The sequence below is a fragment of the Hevea brasiliensis genome, chromosome 5, assembly GCF_030052815.1.
Source record: "Hevea brasiliensis isolate MT/VB/25A 57/8 chromosome 5, ASM3005281v1, whole genome shotgun sequence".
NCBI lineage: Eukaryota > Viridiplantae > Streptophyta > Magnoliopsida > Malpighiales > Euphorbiaceae > Hevea > Hevea brasiliensis.
The window spans coordinates 110,274,573-110,287,978 of record NC_079497.1 but is presented as its reverse complement, the minus strand read 5'-3'; the positions used below and the strand labels follow the sequence as shown (position 1 = coordinate 110,287,978).

Below are 13,406 nucleotides of genomic sequence, written 5' to 3'. Positions count from 1 at the left end.
GGTCTTGTTTGGTGGAAGATTAACTAAATCCCAAGTATGAGTTTTCTCTAAAGCCTGAAGTTCATCAGTCATAACTTGCTGCCAAAGAGGGTCAGTACTTACCTCACGATAAGAACGAGGCTCATGAAGGGTTGCAATAGTAGAGTAACAGTGAAAATCAGAAAGATAATGAGGAGTTTCTCTTACACGGGTAGAACGACGAAGAGTAGTGCTAGGAGGAGATGCAGGCGCAGTCTTTGGATCAACAATCGTGCAGATTCAACGAGGCGGTGTAGTTGGGCTAATATTGAGCACATCAGAATCACCTGGATCAGGACTTAGAAACAGCTCTTTGGAGGAGTCAGTGAAAAATAGAGATTCAGTATTGACAGAGTGATGAAATTTGAAAAGAGAAGAGAACATAGTATTGTCCCAAAAGGTAACATGACGAGAGATGCGTAACTTATTAGAAACAGGATCCCAACAACGATACCTTTTGTGTTCAATGCCATAACCAAGAAAACAACATAGACGAGCACGGGGTTCTAATTTGGTATGTTCATGAGGTTGTAAAAGAACAAAAGAAACACATCCAAAAGGTTTAAGGATGGAATAGTCAGGAGGTTGTCCAAACAACTTTTCAAAAGGAGATAAATTATGAAGAACCAAGGTAGGAAGACGGTTAATAATATAAACAGCATGAAGAGCTGCTTCTTCCCAAAATTTTTCTGAACATGAGGCAGAAAGAAGAAGAGTACGTACAGAATCAAGAATATGGCGATGCTTGCGTTCGGCTCGCCCATTCTGTTGAGAGGTGTGAGGACAAGAACGTCGAACAACGGTGCCTTGTTGACTAAGAAATTGAAATAAAGAAGAATCTCGATATTCCATGGCATTGTCTGTTTGGAGAATTTTAATGTTACAAGAGAACTGAGTTTTAATCATTTTTGCAAATGTGATGTAAATTTGTGATAACTCAGATCGATGTTTTAAAAAATATATCCAAGTAAACCGAGAATAATCATAAATAAATATCACAAAATAACAAAAACCATTTATTGAAGAAATAGGAGAAGGACCCCAAATGTCAGAATGAATTAAACCAAAAGGAGTGTCTGAAGTAGTATTAGTATGAGAAAAAGATAATGCAAGTTGTTTTGCAAGCTGACAATTTAAACAATTAAATGACTCAAACTTAGTAGATCCTAATAATTCACGAGAAATTAAAGGTTGAATTTTACTGGCAGAAGCATGACCAAGATGAAGATGCCATTGGTGAATGGAGGAATTAGGGATTGTAGCTGCAGACACAAATCTCTGAGGAGGATGTAAAGATGCAAGCTCAAATAATCGACCCATTCTGCGACCCTCCCAAAGAATCTGTCCTGTTTGTGGATCCTGTACCTGGACACCATGAGGAGAAAAAAAAACATTTAGTCCTTTTTTACACAATTGACCAACAGAAATAAGATTGAGTGCCAAATTAGGGATATAATAGGTTTCAGGGAGATGAAGATTTGAGGTAGACACATGACCAGTATGTGTGATGTTCATTTTAGTACCATTTGCAGTATGGATTGGTGGCAAGGAAGATACAGGTTTTGCAAAAAACAAGAATTTAAGATTAGTGGTCAAATGATTACAACATGCAGAGTCAAAAAGCCAATAAGAATTACCCGGAGTGGCAGACATGGCAGCAGAAGAATTAGAAGAGATAACCAGTTTGAATAGTGCCTCAAGATCACTCATGGTGATGGCAGTAGAACCCTCAGTAGCAGTAACAGCAGTGACAGAGGAAGATCCAGGCTTTGAGACATTCTTGAATTTAGAATGCCCTCCTTTTGGTCTTGGAGGGCGTGTGGGACAATGTTCAAGAATATGACCGTAACCATGACAATATCTACATTCTATAGTAGGACAATATGCAAAAGCATGACCAATTTGATTACAATTCTTACAGAGTTGATTGCCAGATTTCTGATGGGAGGATCGAGTAGTTGCAAGAGCAGTTTCAAATTAATGAGTTTTATCCAAACTGAGACGAGTCTCTTCAAAAATAATCTCTTGAATAGCAGTATCCAATGATGGGAGTGGATTTCGATGTAGCAGGGATGCTCGAACGACCTCATATTCTGATCGAAGAGCCATTAGAACTTGAATGAGATGAAGATGATCTTCAGTGATTTTGGCTTGAGATATTTGATTCCAAATGGGTTGAACCTGGGCAAGAAAATCATTCACATATTGACCTGCTTCTTGTTTCAGATTATGAAGAGTAGTCCACAACTGATAATAGTGGGCAAGTCCAGTGGTCTGATATCAATTAGCCAAAAAATCTCAGATTTCTTTTGCAGAGTCATAATTAGCAAATTGGATGTGAATGGACGAGACAGAGATATTGCGAAACCAGGTAATGATCTGATGATTTTTACCATCCGAATCCTCAAGACGGTCAGCAAATTTTGCATCAGTTTCATTGTTCTCTCTTGTCGGCGTAGTGATATCTCCGGTAACAATACGCCAAAGCTTGCGACTTATCAAAAAACTTTTCATTCCTTGAACCCAAAGATTATAGTTGAAACCAGTCAGAACTGTTGCAATAGGTTTTGAAATATCAGATTTCTCCATTGATAACAAGATGAGGAGAAAAAAAAATGGTATAATAACAGGAATAAAAGAATGAACCAGAGGTTGTAGAGAGAGAAGAGAGACCCCAAAAACTAGAAATAAAAGCTTTACGGCTCTGATACCATGTTAGAAGAAAGAATACAAGTAATGAAGAAAAGGATTGTGTATTTATCTGTGTCTTATTTACAGAGATATTACATCTATTTATACATGAGAATATGAGCTAATTTAGACAAGAATAATAATTGCTGTAATTATGCTACACAAATCTCCTATAATCATGCTAATTACTGTAATTATGCTAACACTATTGAAGACATGGAATGAAAGAATAAAAAGGTGCAAAGTTGAAAACACTCACCTGCGCCTGCCTCCTGCCGTTCGATGGTTTAGCTCTCGTTGCCACTGTCATCGCTAGGTAACCAAACATCATTTTCTTTCTTTCTTTTTTTTTTTTTTTAAGAAATACATTTTCGACATGAAAACGCATTTCTGACTTTCCAAATTTCAGGAAATGGACCGAAACGTCTCTACTCCGTGTCTTGTCATTTTCGACGTCGAGACGTTTAATAGAAACGTCAAGCGTCGCTGTTTCTGTGCATGGTAGTTCATGCTTCCTTTGGAAGATATACATAAAAGAAATTTACAAGATCCCATGTATAATTCACTAATTAGTCATATATAACCTATAAGCTCAACAAAAGCAATCAAGTCACACAGCATGTAATGCATCAGTCACCAATCATCCTCTAGACTGGCACAATGAAAACACAAGTCCGTACAAACAAATATGAAGAATGATGTGAACTCGATCAACACCCCTGTTCAATCACATGAGCATGCCTAAGGATAATAGGAATGGCTATTCTCCAAACAGCTGTTGCTTCCTTAAGGAATTTAGCAACATCTATCCAACTATTCAAAAACTATAACGCATGGCAAGATATAAATCAAGAGATTCAGAGTGTTTCTGTTTTGTGGATTAAATCAATAAACAGAATAATTATTGAGCATGAGAACTAACAGTATTGGATGCATCTCAAGACTTCATTTCTTGAAAATGAATCCATCAAAATTGGATCAGCTGTACCATTTCTCCAATGTTTCCCATCAGCACCAATTGTTTGATAGAACTAGTCTTCTTTCCAAACCACCAAAGCTATATATAATCATGAATCTCACCCAAATTCTAAAGGTTTTTCAATAGAAAATCTTTTCATTTAATATCAAATGACACCTTAATTATATCATTATTACACCATAATTAAATCATCATTACTACTACAAATTAAATTAGACAATGGAAAATCTTGTTGCTACTTGAATGTATGTGAATGTGTTACTGAAGAAAGGGAGTTGGAAAAATAAGTCTATCTCACTTCTACTTTGGCAAGAGTATATATACAGAGAGAGTGCTGAGTTGTCACTTAGTGGTAACTAAAAAAAGAATTTTTAACTAATTAAATTAATACAACTTATGATTACATTTATACTAACTAACAGCTCTAGTACAAGCTACTATAAGCTGCTGCTCTTTCTTGGCTTGATACTCCCCCTCAAGTTGAACATAGATATCAGATATGTTCAACTTGCTCAAAAAATGTCTGAATTGAGCTGGATGTAAAGCTTTAGTAAAGATATCAGCAACCTGTTCTTTAGTATTCAAATACCCTAGTTTAATTATCCCTTGCAATACCTTTTCCCTTATAAAATGATAATCAATTTTTATATGCTTGGTTCTCTCATGAAACATAGGGTTCTTTGCTATATGAATTGCTGACATGCTATCTGTAAATAGTTCTACTGGTTGAGGAATCTTAACTCTAAAATCTGCTAGCAAAGCAATCAACCATAGAATTTCAGAACTTGTTGTAGCCATAGACCTGTATTCAGCTTCAGCAGAACTTCTAGAAAATGTGGGCTATTTCTTTGATTTCCAACTGATCAAAGATTGTACCAAGAACACACAAAAACTTGTTAAAAACCTTCTAGTTTCACTGCAACTTGCCCAGTCACTATCAGAAAAAGCAACTAATTTTAACTCAGAATGTTTTGATAGAAACAATCCTTGGCCTGTTGAGTTCTTGAGATACTTAAGGATCTTGTTTGCAGCAACCATATATTCCTCTGTAGGCTTATCCATAAACTGTGATAGCACTTGAACTCCATATGAAATATCAGGCCTAATCAAAGTTATGTACATCAGTTTCCCAAGTAGTTGTCTGTAACAAGTAGGATTAGCAAGCAGATTCTCATCACTATGAACCATTTTCAACTTAACTTCCATAGGAACAGAACTTGGCTTGGAACCCAACAGTCCATACTCCTCAAGTATTTCCAATACAAATTTTCTTTGAGAAATTACTATGCCTTCGGAGGATCTAGCAATTTCTAAGCCTAGAAAATATTGAAGATTACCAAGATCCTTCAACTTAAAATAATAAGTCAATGTAACTTTGAGTTGATCAATCAACAATTTACTAGTACTTCCAATTATTATATCATCAACATAAATCAACAATGCCACAAAACCATCACTTGATTGCTTAGTGAATAGAGAATAGTCAGATTTTGACTGATGAAAACCTTCTTTTAACAAATTCTCTATGAATTTCAGATTCCATTGCCTTGAAGCTTGTTTCAAGCCATACAATGATTTTTGCAACTTACAAACCAACTTAGACTTGTTTGTATACTCCCCCTTAACCTCATAACCTTGAGGAATATCCATATACATCTCCTCGAGAAGCTCTCCATTAAGGAAAGCATTGTTAACATCAAGTTGAGACAAACACCAACCTTGGACAACAGCAAGAGCCAAAAAAGTTCTCATAGTAGCATGTTTAGCTATTGGACTAAAAGTTTTTGATAATCAAAACCAGCACTTTGAGTGTAACCCTTAGCAACAAGCCGAGCCTTGTACCTTTCTATGGTACCATCAGATTTAAATTTAACTTTATAAACCCACTTACACCCCACAGGTTTAGCTCCAGTTGGCAGAGTAGTAACAACCCATGTCTTGTTAGCGTCCAAGGCATCAAGTTCACATTTCATGGCTTCTTTCCAATTATCAAATTGAATTGCTTAGTAATATGTATGAGGTTCAAAAGTGGAAGAAACATTGAGAATAAAAGATTTAAAATAAGGTGAAAAATTATCATATGACACACATTTATGAATAGGATAAAGAGTGCTACATGATGCAGATGAGACATGCAAAGAAGACTTCAAATGAACATGATAATCATGAAGATATGTGGATAATTTACTTTATCTAAAACTTCTTCTCAAAGGTACTATAGGTAATGGATCAATAGACAAGGAAGAAGAGGAAATAGGAACAGAAGTATGTGAACTACTAGTGTTAAAGGACTTATCAGAATGTAAAATAGAAGAATTAGGACAAGAAGAAGAAGATTGAGGTAAGGAAGAAGGAATAAATTGTGAAGGAAAAACATGGGGAACAACAGGCAAAACCAAACAAGAGTCATTAGTGAAATTATTAGACAAATAGGAATAATACTTGGACTGAAAAGGAAAAATGGTCTTATGAAACACAACATCCCTTGAGACAAAACAGGTTTTAGTATCAAGATCATAAAGCAAATAGCCCTTGACACACACAAGATAGCCAATCATAATACACTTCCTAGCCCTGGCATCAAACTTGCTTCGATGTGCCATAAGATTGGAGGCAAAACATAAACAACCAAAAGATCTCAAGAAAGTATATGCAGGAATTTTATTAAATAACAACTCAAAAGGGGATTTATTCTTGTATTGAGCCATAGGTAATCTATTGATTATGAAAGTTGCTGTTAACACTGAAGGGCCCCGGGAACAAATTGGAAGACAAGAATGAAACAATAATGCCCTAGCAACATTCAATATGTGTTGATGTTTGCATTCAACAACACCGTTTTGCTATGGTGTATAAACACAACTAGTTTGGTGTATAATACCATGAAAAGCAAAGAAAGTATGAAGGAAAAATTCAGTGCCATTGTCTGTTCTAATTTGCTTGATGGAAGCTTTAAATTGAGTTTGAACAAAAGAATGAAATTGAAGAACAATAAAAGAAACTTCAGATTTTGACATCATAAGAAAAGTCCACACACATTTGGTATAATCATCCACAATTGTCAAGAAATAATGGTTTCCATTAATATCAAATTGCGAATAGGGTCCCCACACATCCATGTGTACAAGTTCAAAAGCAGAAACAGTACTAGATACATGACTAGGAAAAGGTAATCTCCTTTGTTTAGCTTTTGGACAAGTAGAACACGGTAAAGAAGAACTATTTGGACTACAAGACAACAAAGACTGCAACACATGTAATCTATCATCAGCTGGATGTCCCAGTCTGTGATGCTAGACATCAAATGAGATTGTTGAAGAAATGACTGAGGAATAGGAATTTGCAATTGAATAATGATGAAGTAACGTGAAGAACAAGCTATCTTTAAGTTTGGCAATTCCAATCATCCTCTGGGAGGTAAAGTCCTAAACAACACAATAGTTTGACATGAATACAAAATAGACCTTTTGAGTAGTAACCAATTTACTAACATATATGAGATTGAAATTGAAGGAAGGCATAAGCAAAACATTATGAAGAGTAAGATAAGAATTAAATGAAACTTGACCAATAGCAGTAACAGGGACCTTAACACCATTTGGAAGATAAACAAAAGCATTAGACAATGACTTATAAGAAGAAAACAGGAAATTATTACAAACAATATGATCAGTAGCGCCAGTGTCTACTATCCAAGGAGGAACATTATTATGAGAAATAAATTGTGAGGAAGTAGAAAAGATATATGGATTAATACCTGCAACATTCACATGAGGTGTGGGTGAAATTGGTGAAAAAGAATTATTAGGGTTTGAGGTACTAGAAATTTGATCATTCAAATTTGTGAACTTGCTCCATAGAGAGAGTAATTTTGGATAGATCATCAGCTACACTTTCTGCAATAGCCTTAGTGCTAGAGACTTGATAAGCTGAAGCAGATTTAGAAGTAGATGAACCACTAGCATTGCCCTTAGATTTAGTGAACTTGAAATCCAGAGGAAAACCAATTAGCCTATAACAATTTGCCTTAACATGTCCAGGCTTCCTACAATGAAAACATGTAACATCATTTTTCACCTTCTTCACTGCCATTGCAGACATCTCAGGAAAAGATTGAGACTGAACCAACAAAGATCTTTGAGTTTCTTCTCTTAAGACCATATTATAGACTTGATCAAGTGAGGGAAAAGGCTTCATCAGGATGATCTGTGACCTAAGCCCTTGATACGTTTCATTCAATCCATTCAAGAACTTGAAGACATAGTCTTTTTTGTTGAATCTCAACAAACTTACTAAAACACTCGTGATTACAGCTACTACAGCTACAATGTGGAAATGGACGAAAATTTCTCAATTCTTCCCGAATTCCATTCAATTCAGTGAAATAGGCATCTGCAGATTTTGTACCTTGAGTAACAGTGCACAAAAGCTGCTGAAGATGACAAATTCTAGAATCATCAGGATGAAAAAACCTCTAATTCAATTTCTCCCAAATTTGTTTCGCATCCTCCATGTAGAACACAGTAGAAGCAATTGGAGGCGAAACTGACCTGAGCAACCACGCAACAAGATGATTGTTACATCGGACCCAAGATAGACAAAGAGGATCTTCTAGTGTAGGTTTCAGTATAGATCCATCAAGAAAACCTTGCTTATTCCTAATTGAAACCGCAAGCAGAAAGGACCTTCTCCAAGAAGCAAAATTAGCCAATGTGAGCTTAGGCGTGACAATGACCGAACTATGATTCTCTGCGTGATGAAGATAGTAAGGCGAAGAAACATCTTTAGACGGATTACATGCATGAGTGACAGTACCAACAGGATCGGAGAAATGAGATGAATTTTGTGAATCCACCATTGATGAATCAAAGAAGAGATGAAGACAACCCTAGAGATGAAGAAAAAAAAAACTATTCAAGAGAAGAAATAACCGCTCCAGATCTTTGCTCTGATACCATGTTATTGAAGAAAGGGAGTTAGAAAAATAAGTCTATCTCACTTCTACTTTGGCAAGAGTATATATATACAGAGAGTGCTGAGCTGTCACTTAGTTGTAACTAAAAAAAGAATTTTTAATTAGTTAAATTAACACAACTTATGACTACATTTATACTAACTAACAGCTCTAGTACAAGCTATTGCAAGCTGTTGCTCTTTCTTGGCTTGATCGAATGAAGGCTAAGAAACTTTCTTGGTCTTCTTCCAGCAGTATTAATCAATAATCCTTTTACGGTTTCATCAAATCTGCAAAGAAGAGGGGAAGAAACAGGATTTTCCTTTCCAATATATATAAATACAATGAACAGTGCAAATCCAATTGATTTGAGCCTGCTTCAATTACATTTGTGCCCTCAGTTATTAGTCTACTGTGTTTACATAGCTTGTGGTTAACGTGTAATATAATATAATATAGATTGGATATTGGCGTCCAGCATATAATATTTTATAATCAATTAAAGTTATGTGCTTCACATTACCGACAAACTTGACTGAAGTATACATGTTTTACTCTTAGCTGGCCCCCTCTTCGGTGGCAGGCCAGAGACTGCTCAATTTAATTCAGATACATAAGCCAAATTAAAAGCACTTAAGCAACTTTAATAATTAAAAATGAATTACATAAAACATTTACCCATGTGAAATTTGAATTAGTTGAGAAAGAATTCGCTCTTGTTAAAGTGGTGGAATTTGATTTAGCCTACACAAATTATTTGGTTTAAGGAGAAGGAATTCATTTAATCAACTTTATGTGAATATTATATTCACAATTAATGAGTTTGCACATACTGAAATGGTCTTCAAAATTAAAGTTTTAAATTCAAATTTTAATTAAAATTAATTATACTTAAAAAAAATTTATTATTTGTTATGAAATTTTAGATATTAGAGATAATATTTATAAATATAAAATTTTAAATTGAATGTTATTTATCGTATTAAAATTTAATATTATATGTTTATTTACACCTATGAGCTTAGTGGATAAAATTTTCAAAAAGGAAAATCACTCAAGTCCACCAATTTATTAATTAAGCGAAAAAGATTAATGATATCCTAATTGGAGAAAGGTAAACGTATTAAAATTTTATTTGGTGGGCTGTCCCTCAAATATTTTTCCTAAATGATTCTCCCAGCAATATGAAAACTGGTTGGAAATCTTATATATTCACTTACGTCATGGGCAGCTTCCTATGATATGCTCAGTTTTAATGCAACTCATCTTCCAAATTCATACGTTTAAATAAAAAAGGGAAGAAATTTTAAATATTAAGTTTAACTGAGATTTCAACGTCAACCTTGACTATGCAAATGGGAAAATATACCTTTTTTTTTCTTTAAAAAAATTAAAAAAAATTATCATGTTATTATTTAGAAATACAAGCTTTTTTTTAAGGTTCAAACCTAAATTCACACTCCTAAACCCTCTTCACATCACATATTAGAATCTCCCTGTCTTCCTCTTGGTGCTTGGCTCCTTGCACTGCATTTGCTCCACCATAGCTCTACAAGCCTGCTAGAAAAGGCAAATTCTCAAATTTATAATATTCGAGATACTCTGCCATCACTGAAGATAAATAGATTTTTTTTTTTATAAGCAGTAAATATATTATTAAGAAAGTAAGAAAAAAGAGGAAGAGAGGTCCCAAGCATTGCAAACTTCACTTTGGTTCGTCACCTCCTTCCTTTAATTTCTTGAAATAGAATTCTGACGGTTCCTCTCTCGGCACCCGGTTTGCAGTAGTATTGGAAATCAAAATGAAAAGTTCTTATGTATTTTTTCTTGTCCCACAGGTGTCTTGGAAAATCTGTAGATGCCACTATGAATTATTAAAAGCGAGGGGAAAAAAGGGAAATGACAGAAGGGGGAAGAGGAGGCCTGGCTGCCACCAATGATGATTGTTGGTGTGGCTGAAGGCAGAGAAAAGATAGAGAATTCTATGGCCTATGTGTATCTATTAAATCTATGGCAAAGTAACATATTAAATCAGAGTAATGAAATTAATAATAACGGAAATCCAACGTAATTTCACACTTTCATTTTATGTGAAAATCGAAAGCAAATACATAATGGTCAACTTCCTTAACAATAATTTAAAGGAAGTTGTTCATTGTGCATAAGTTTTAGCATGTGTTAAGTAATGCACACGCATAAAAATTGTAGAGTGGACATGAAGAAATTGGATTCTAAACCTGCAAATACAACTCTCTCAATATTACAGCCCTATATCTGAACTCCATCGAGCATAATCTTCCCAATCATATAAGTCCTCCCAATCCCAAAGTGGTTCATTATCTACAGCCATTGCCATTTGAGAGGATGGACCATTTTCTTCTGGACATGAACCCTCAAATGTACTTCTGTCCACCATTAATTGTGGGTTCTGCTGATTTGTCCTTGCTTCCTCGCTGGTAACTAATTGAACACTTGGTTCACCCATTAGCACCCCAATTGGCCTTCTATCGAAGGCTCTCCGGCATTTTGAATTCTTGTACACACGACACAGAGTAAATTCTTGCCTTAGCTGCAAAATATATAGAGTTAAAAAAATGAATATCATTAAAGATTTTTGTATCAATAAATGGTATGAAAGTCGCTTCTAAATTTGCAAAATTGATTTAGTTCAAATCCCGTAAGAGCAAAATTGACTTCTTGCGAAGGGTCTTTGCATCATCATTGGAAGTTAGATTTACGATTTGCGTATGCATGAGATAGGGCTTGTTGGTCCTGAGAACTTTCCTTGGTGGTTTTTCCCCTCAATTTTATTTATCTCTTAATTCTCTTAATTCTAATAAAATTTGTAGTTTTTTTTTAATAAACAATAAAATTTGCAATTTATTGATAAAAAAGAGCCAATTGAAAAAAAAAAAAAGGTGAAAGTTTCTTGTGCACTCCACTTGTGCTGGAGAGTTAGACCTAGTTTTATGCTAGAATTAGGCTTGAAGAAATTCTCATTGCAGAGACAAATTGTTTTAGGGTTTTGACACCCAAAAGAAATCCTGAATTGTAATTTTCATAATTATGTTATCCTAATTGGTTGTGGGTAGTTACAGAGATTACTTCCAAATAGATCCTTCCCCAACCCTAATTTCAAAAAAAAAAAAAAAAAAAAAAGAAAGAAAGAAAAAGAAAAAAAATTCTTCCCAAGCCTCATGCCCAACAGCCAACAAAACGAAATCAACGTAATTACGATCTACGGAATTTCAATTTGTAAGTTGTAAGCAAAATCATGCAAAGAAGCAAAAACCTAATTTGCTTCTGACAAATAAAAAATATTATAGATCTTAGAGTTCAAACCGTTGGATTTGGACCAGTAGAAGAGGATGCTTCTTCTTGTATGACTCTATACTCATTCATTATCCATTCTGTCTTTCGTCCAAGTGGAATTCTTCCCATGTAGAAAACCATAGTCCTTTTAATGGCAATGCACCGATTGTTAGTTGAGGAGTACACATAACCAGGTGTGCCAGTTGATTTCCAATATCCAGTGGTGGTGAGTCGATTTGGCCTCCCTCCTTGAGCTTCCCTCTTTTGTCTGGGAATGAAGAAAAACCACTGCTCAGGGTCTTGACGACATAATTCTCCCGATAATTCTGCAGCAAGCAAAAACAAAGCCAGATTATATCAGTTATAATCTATCATTCTATAGGTAAAAGTGTAAAGTTGTTCGTGCTGAGAAAAGGGAAGCTTTCGGCTGAAAAGAAAATAATTATTAGGAAGGCTCAATTATACTTGATTGTGAATTCAAGTATAAAGAAGTATTAAGAAAGAGAAGGGAAAACTGAAAGAAAAAAAAAAGGATATTATACGTGGGAGATCCCAGTGATTGAAATCATAAATATCAAGGACAGGAATAACATCAATAGCCTGATTCAGGTCATTTCTCTTCCCTTCTAGCTTGTTATGCAGATAAAAGGAGATGAGCTCTTCTTCTGTTGGGTAGAAACGAAACCCAGGTGCCAATGCCTCCATAACTTCTTGTGGATGGATATATATTCTGGTATGTAGTTTCATTACTATATATAGGAAGCTAAAGCTTCTAGAGAGATTGTTCATCCAATCAGGAGTTAGAGGAAAGAGGAGGAGAGGCGCAGCACAAACCTGGAAACTTTCACGCGCTAACTCCATAGAAAATCTCTATAGCCTTATCCCTTTTGAGTTTAGTCAAGTATTTGTCTTCCGTTTGCTGCATAACACAAACCTTCTCTTTGTTTTTTTTTTTTTGGCACAATTTTGGTATTTTTCATACTTAACTTGTCTAGTAGTTTTTATTTTTCATTATATACACCATTTTTTAGTGTTATTATTATGATTAATATTGAAATTAAAGTGTTAAATTCTCTCTCTATATATATACATGAATTATTTAAACCTTAATTACTTAAAATTTCTTTAATTATATTTAAAATTACAGTATACAAATTTAATTAAATAATTCTAAGGATTCGCTATAATTAGCAATTGAATTTATTCTCTATTTTGTTCACCTGAATTTGAATCCATAAAAAGTCATACTAAAATGTTACTGCTTTGTGAATCCTCCAAATTCTGATTTTGATAGTCCTCTTCTGATTTTGATGGATAAAAATATTATTGCTTTGCTCATATTTTCATTTTTCAAATAGAAGGACTTTGTCCATATAAACTTAGAGGACACAAAACATAAACTTTTGTTTGTATCTATCCATGCTACTTAGTTGGAGAATTAATCACAACATA

General features: G+C 34.6%; 2 protein-coding genes across 2 annotated transcripts; both read right to left on the bottom strand.

Moving 5' to 3' along the window:
• Positions 1 to 8,162: 8,162 nt before the first annotated feature.
• Positions 8,163 to 8,646, bottom strand: LOC131180159 (uncharacterized). Its single transcript, XM_058147784.1, has 2 exons — positions 8,620 to 8,646; positions 8,163 to 8,576 (listed from the first exon to the last, which is right to left on the bottom strand). Exons 1-2 carry the CDS (start codon positions 8,644 to 8,646, stop codon positions 8,163 to 8,165), a joined length of 441 nt encoding a protein of 146 aa, XP_058003767.1.
• Positions 8,647 to 10,808: 2,162 nt separating this feature from the next.
• Positions 10,809 to 12,659, bottom strand: LOC110640827 (NAC domain-containing protein 90-like). The gene is made up of 3 exons (XM_021792346.2): positions 12,497 to 12,659; positions 11,985 to 12,280; positions 10,809 to 11,211 (listed from the first exon to the last, which is right to left on the bottom strand). The coding sequence occupies exons 1-3, from the start codon at positions 12,657 to 12,659 to the stop codon at positions 10,903 to 10,905; spliced, it is 768 nt and encodes a 255-aa protein (XP_021648038.2). The 3' UTR covers positions 10,809 to 10,902.
• Between the last annotated feature and the right edge of the window lie 747 nt (positions 12,660 to 13,406).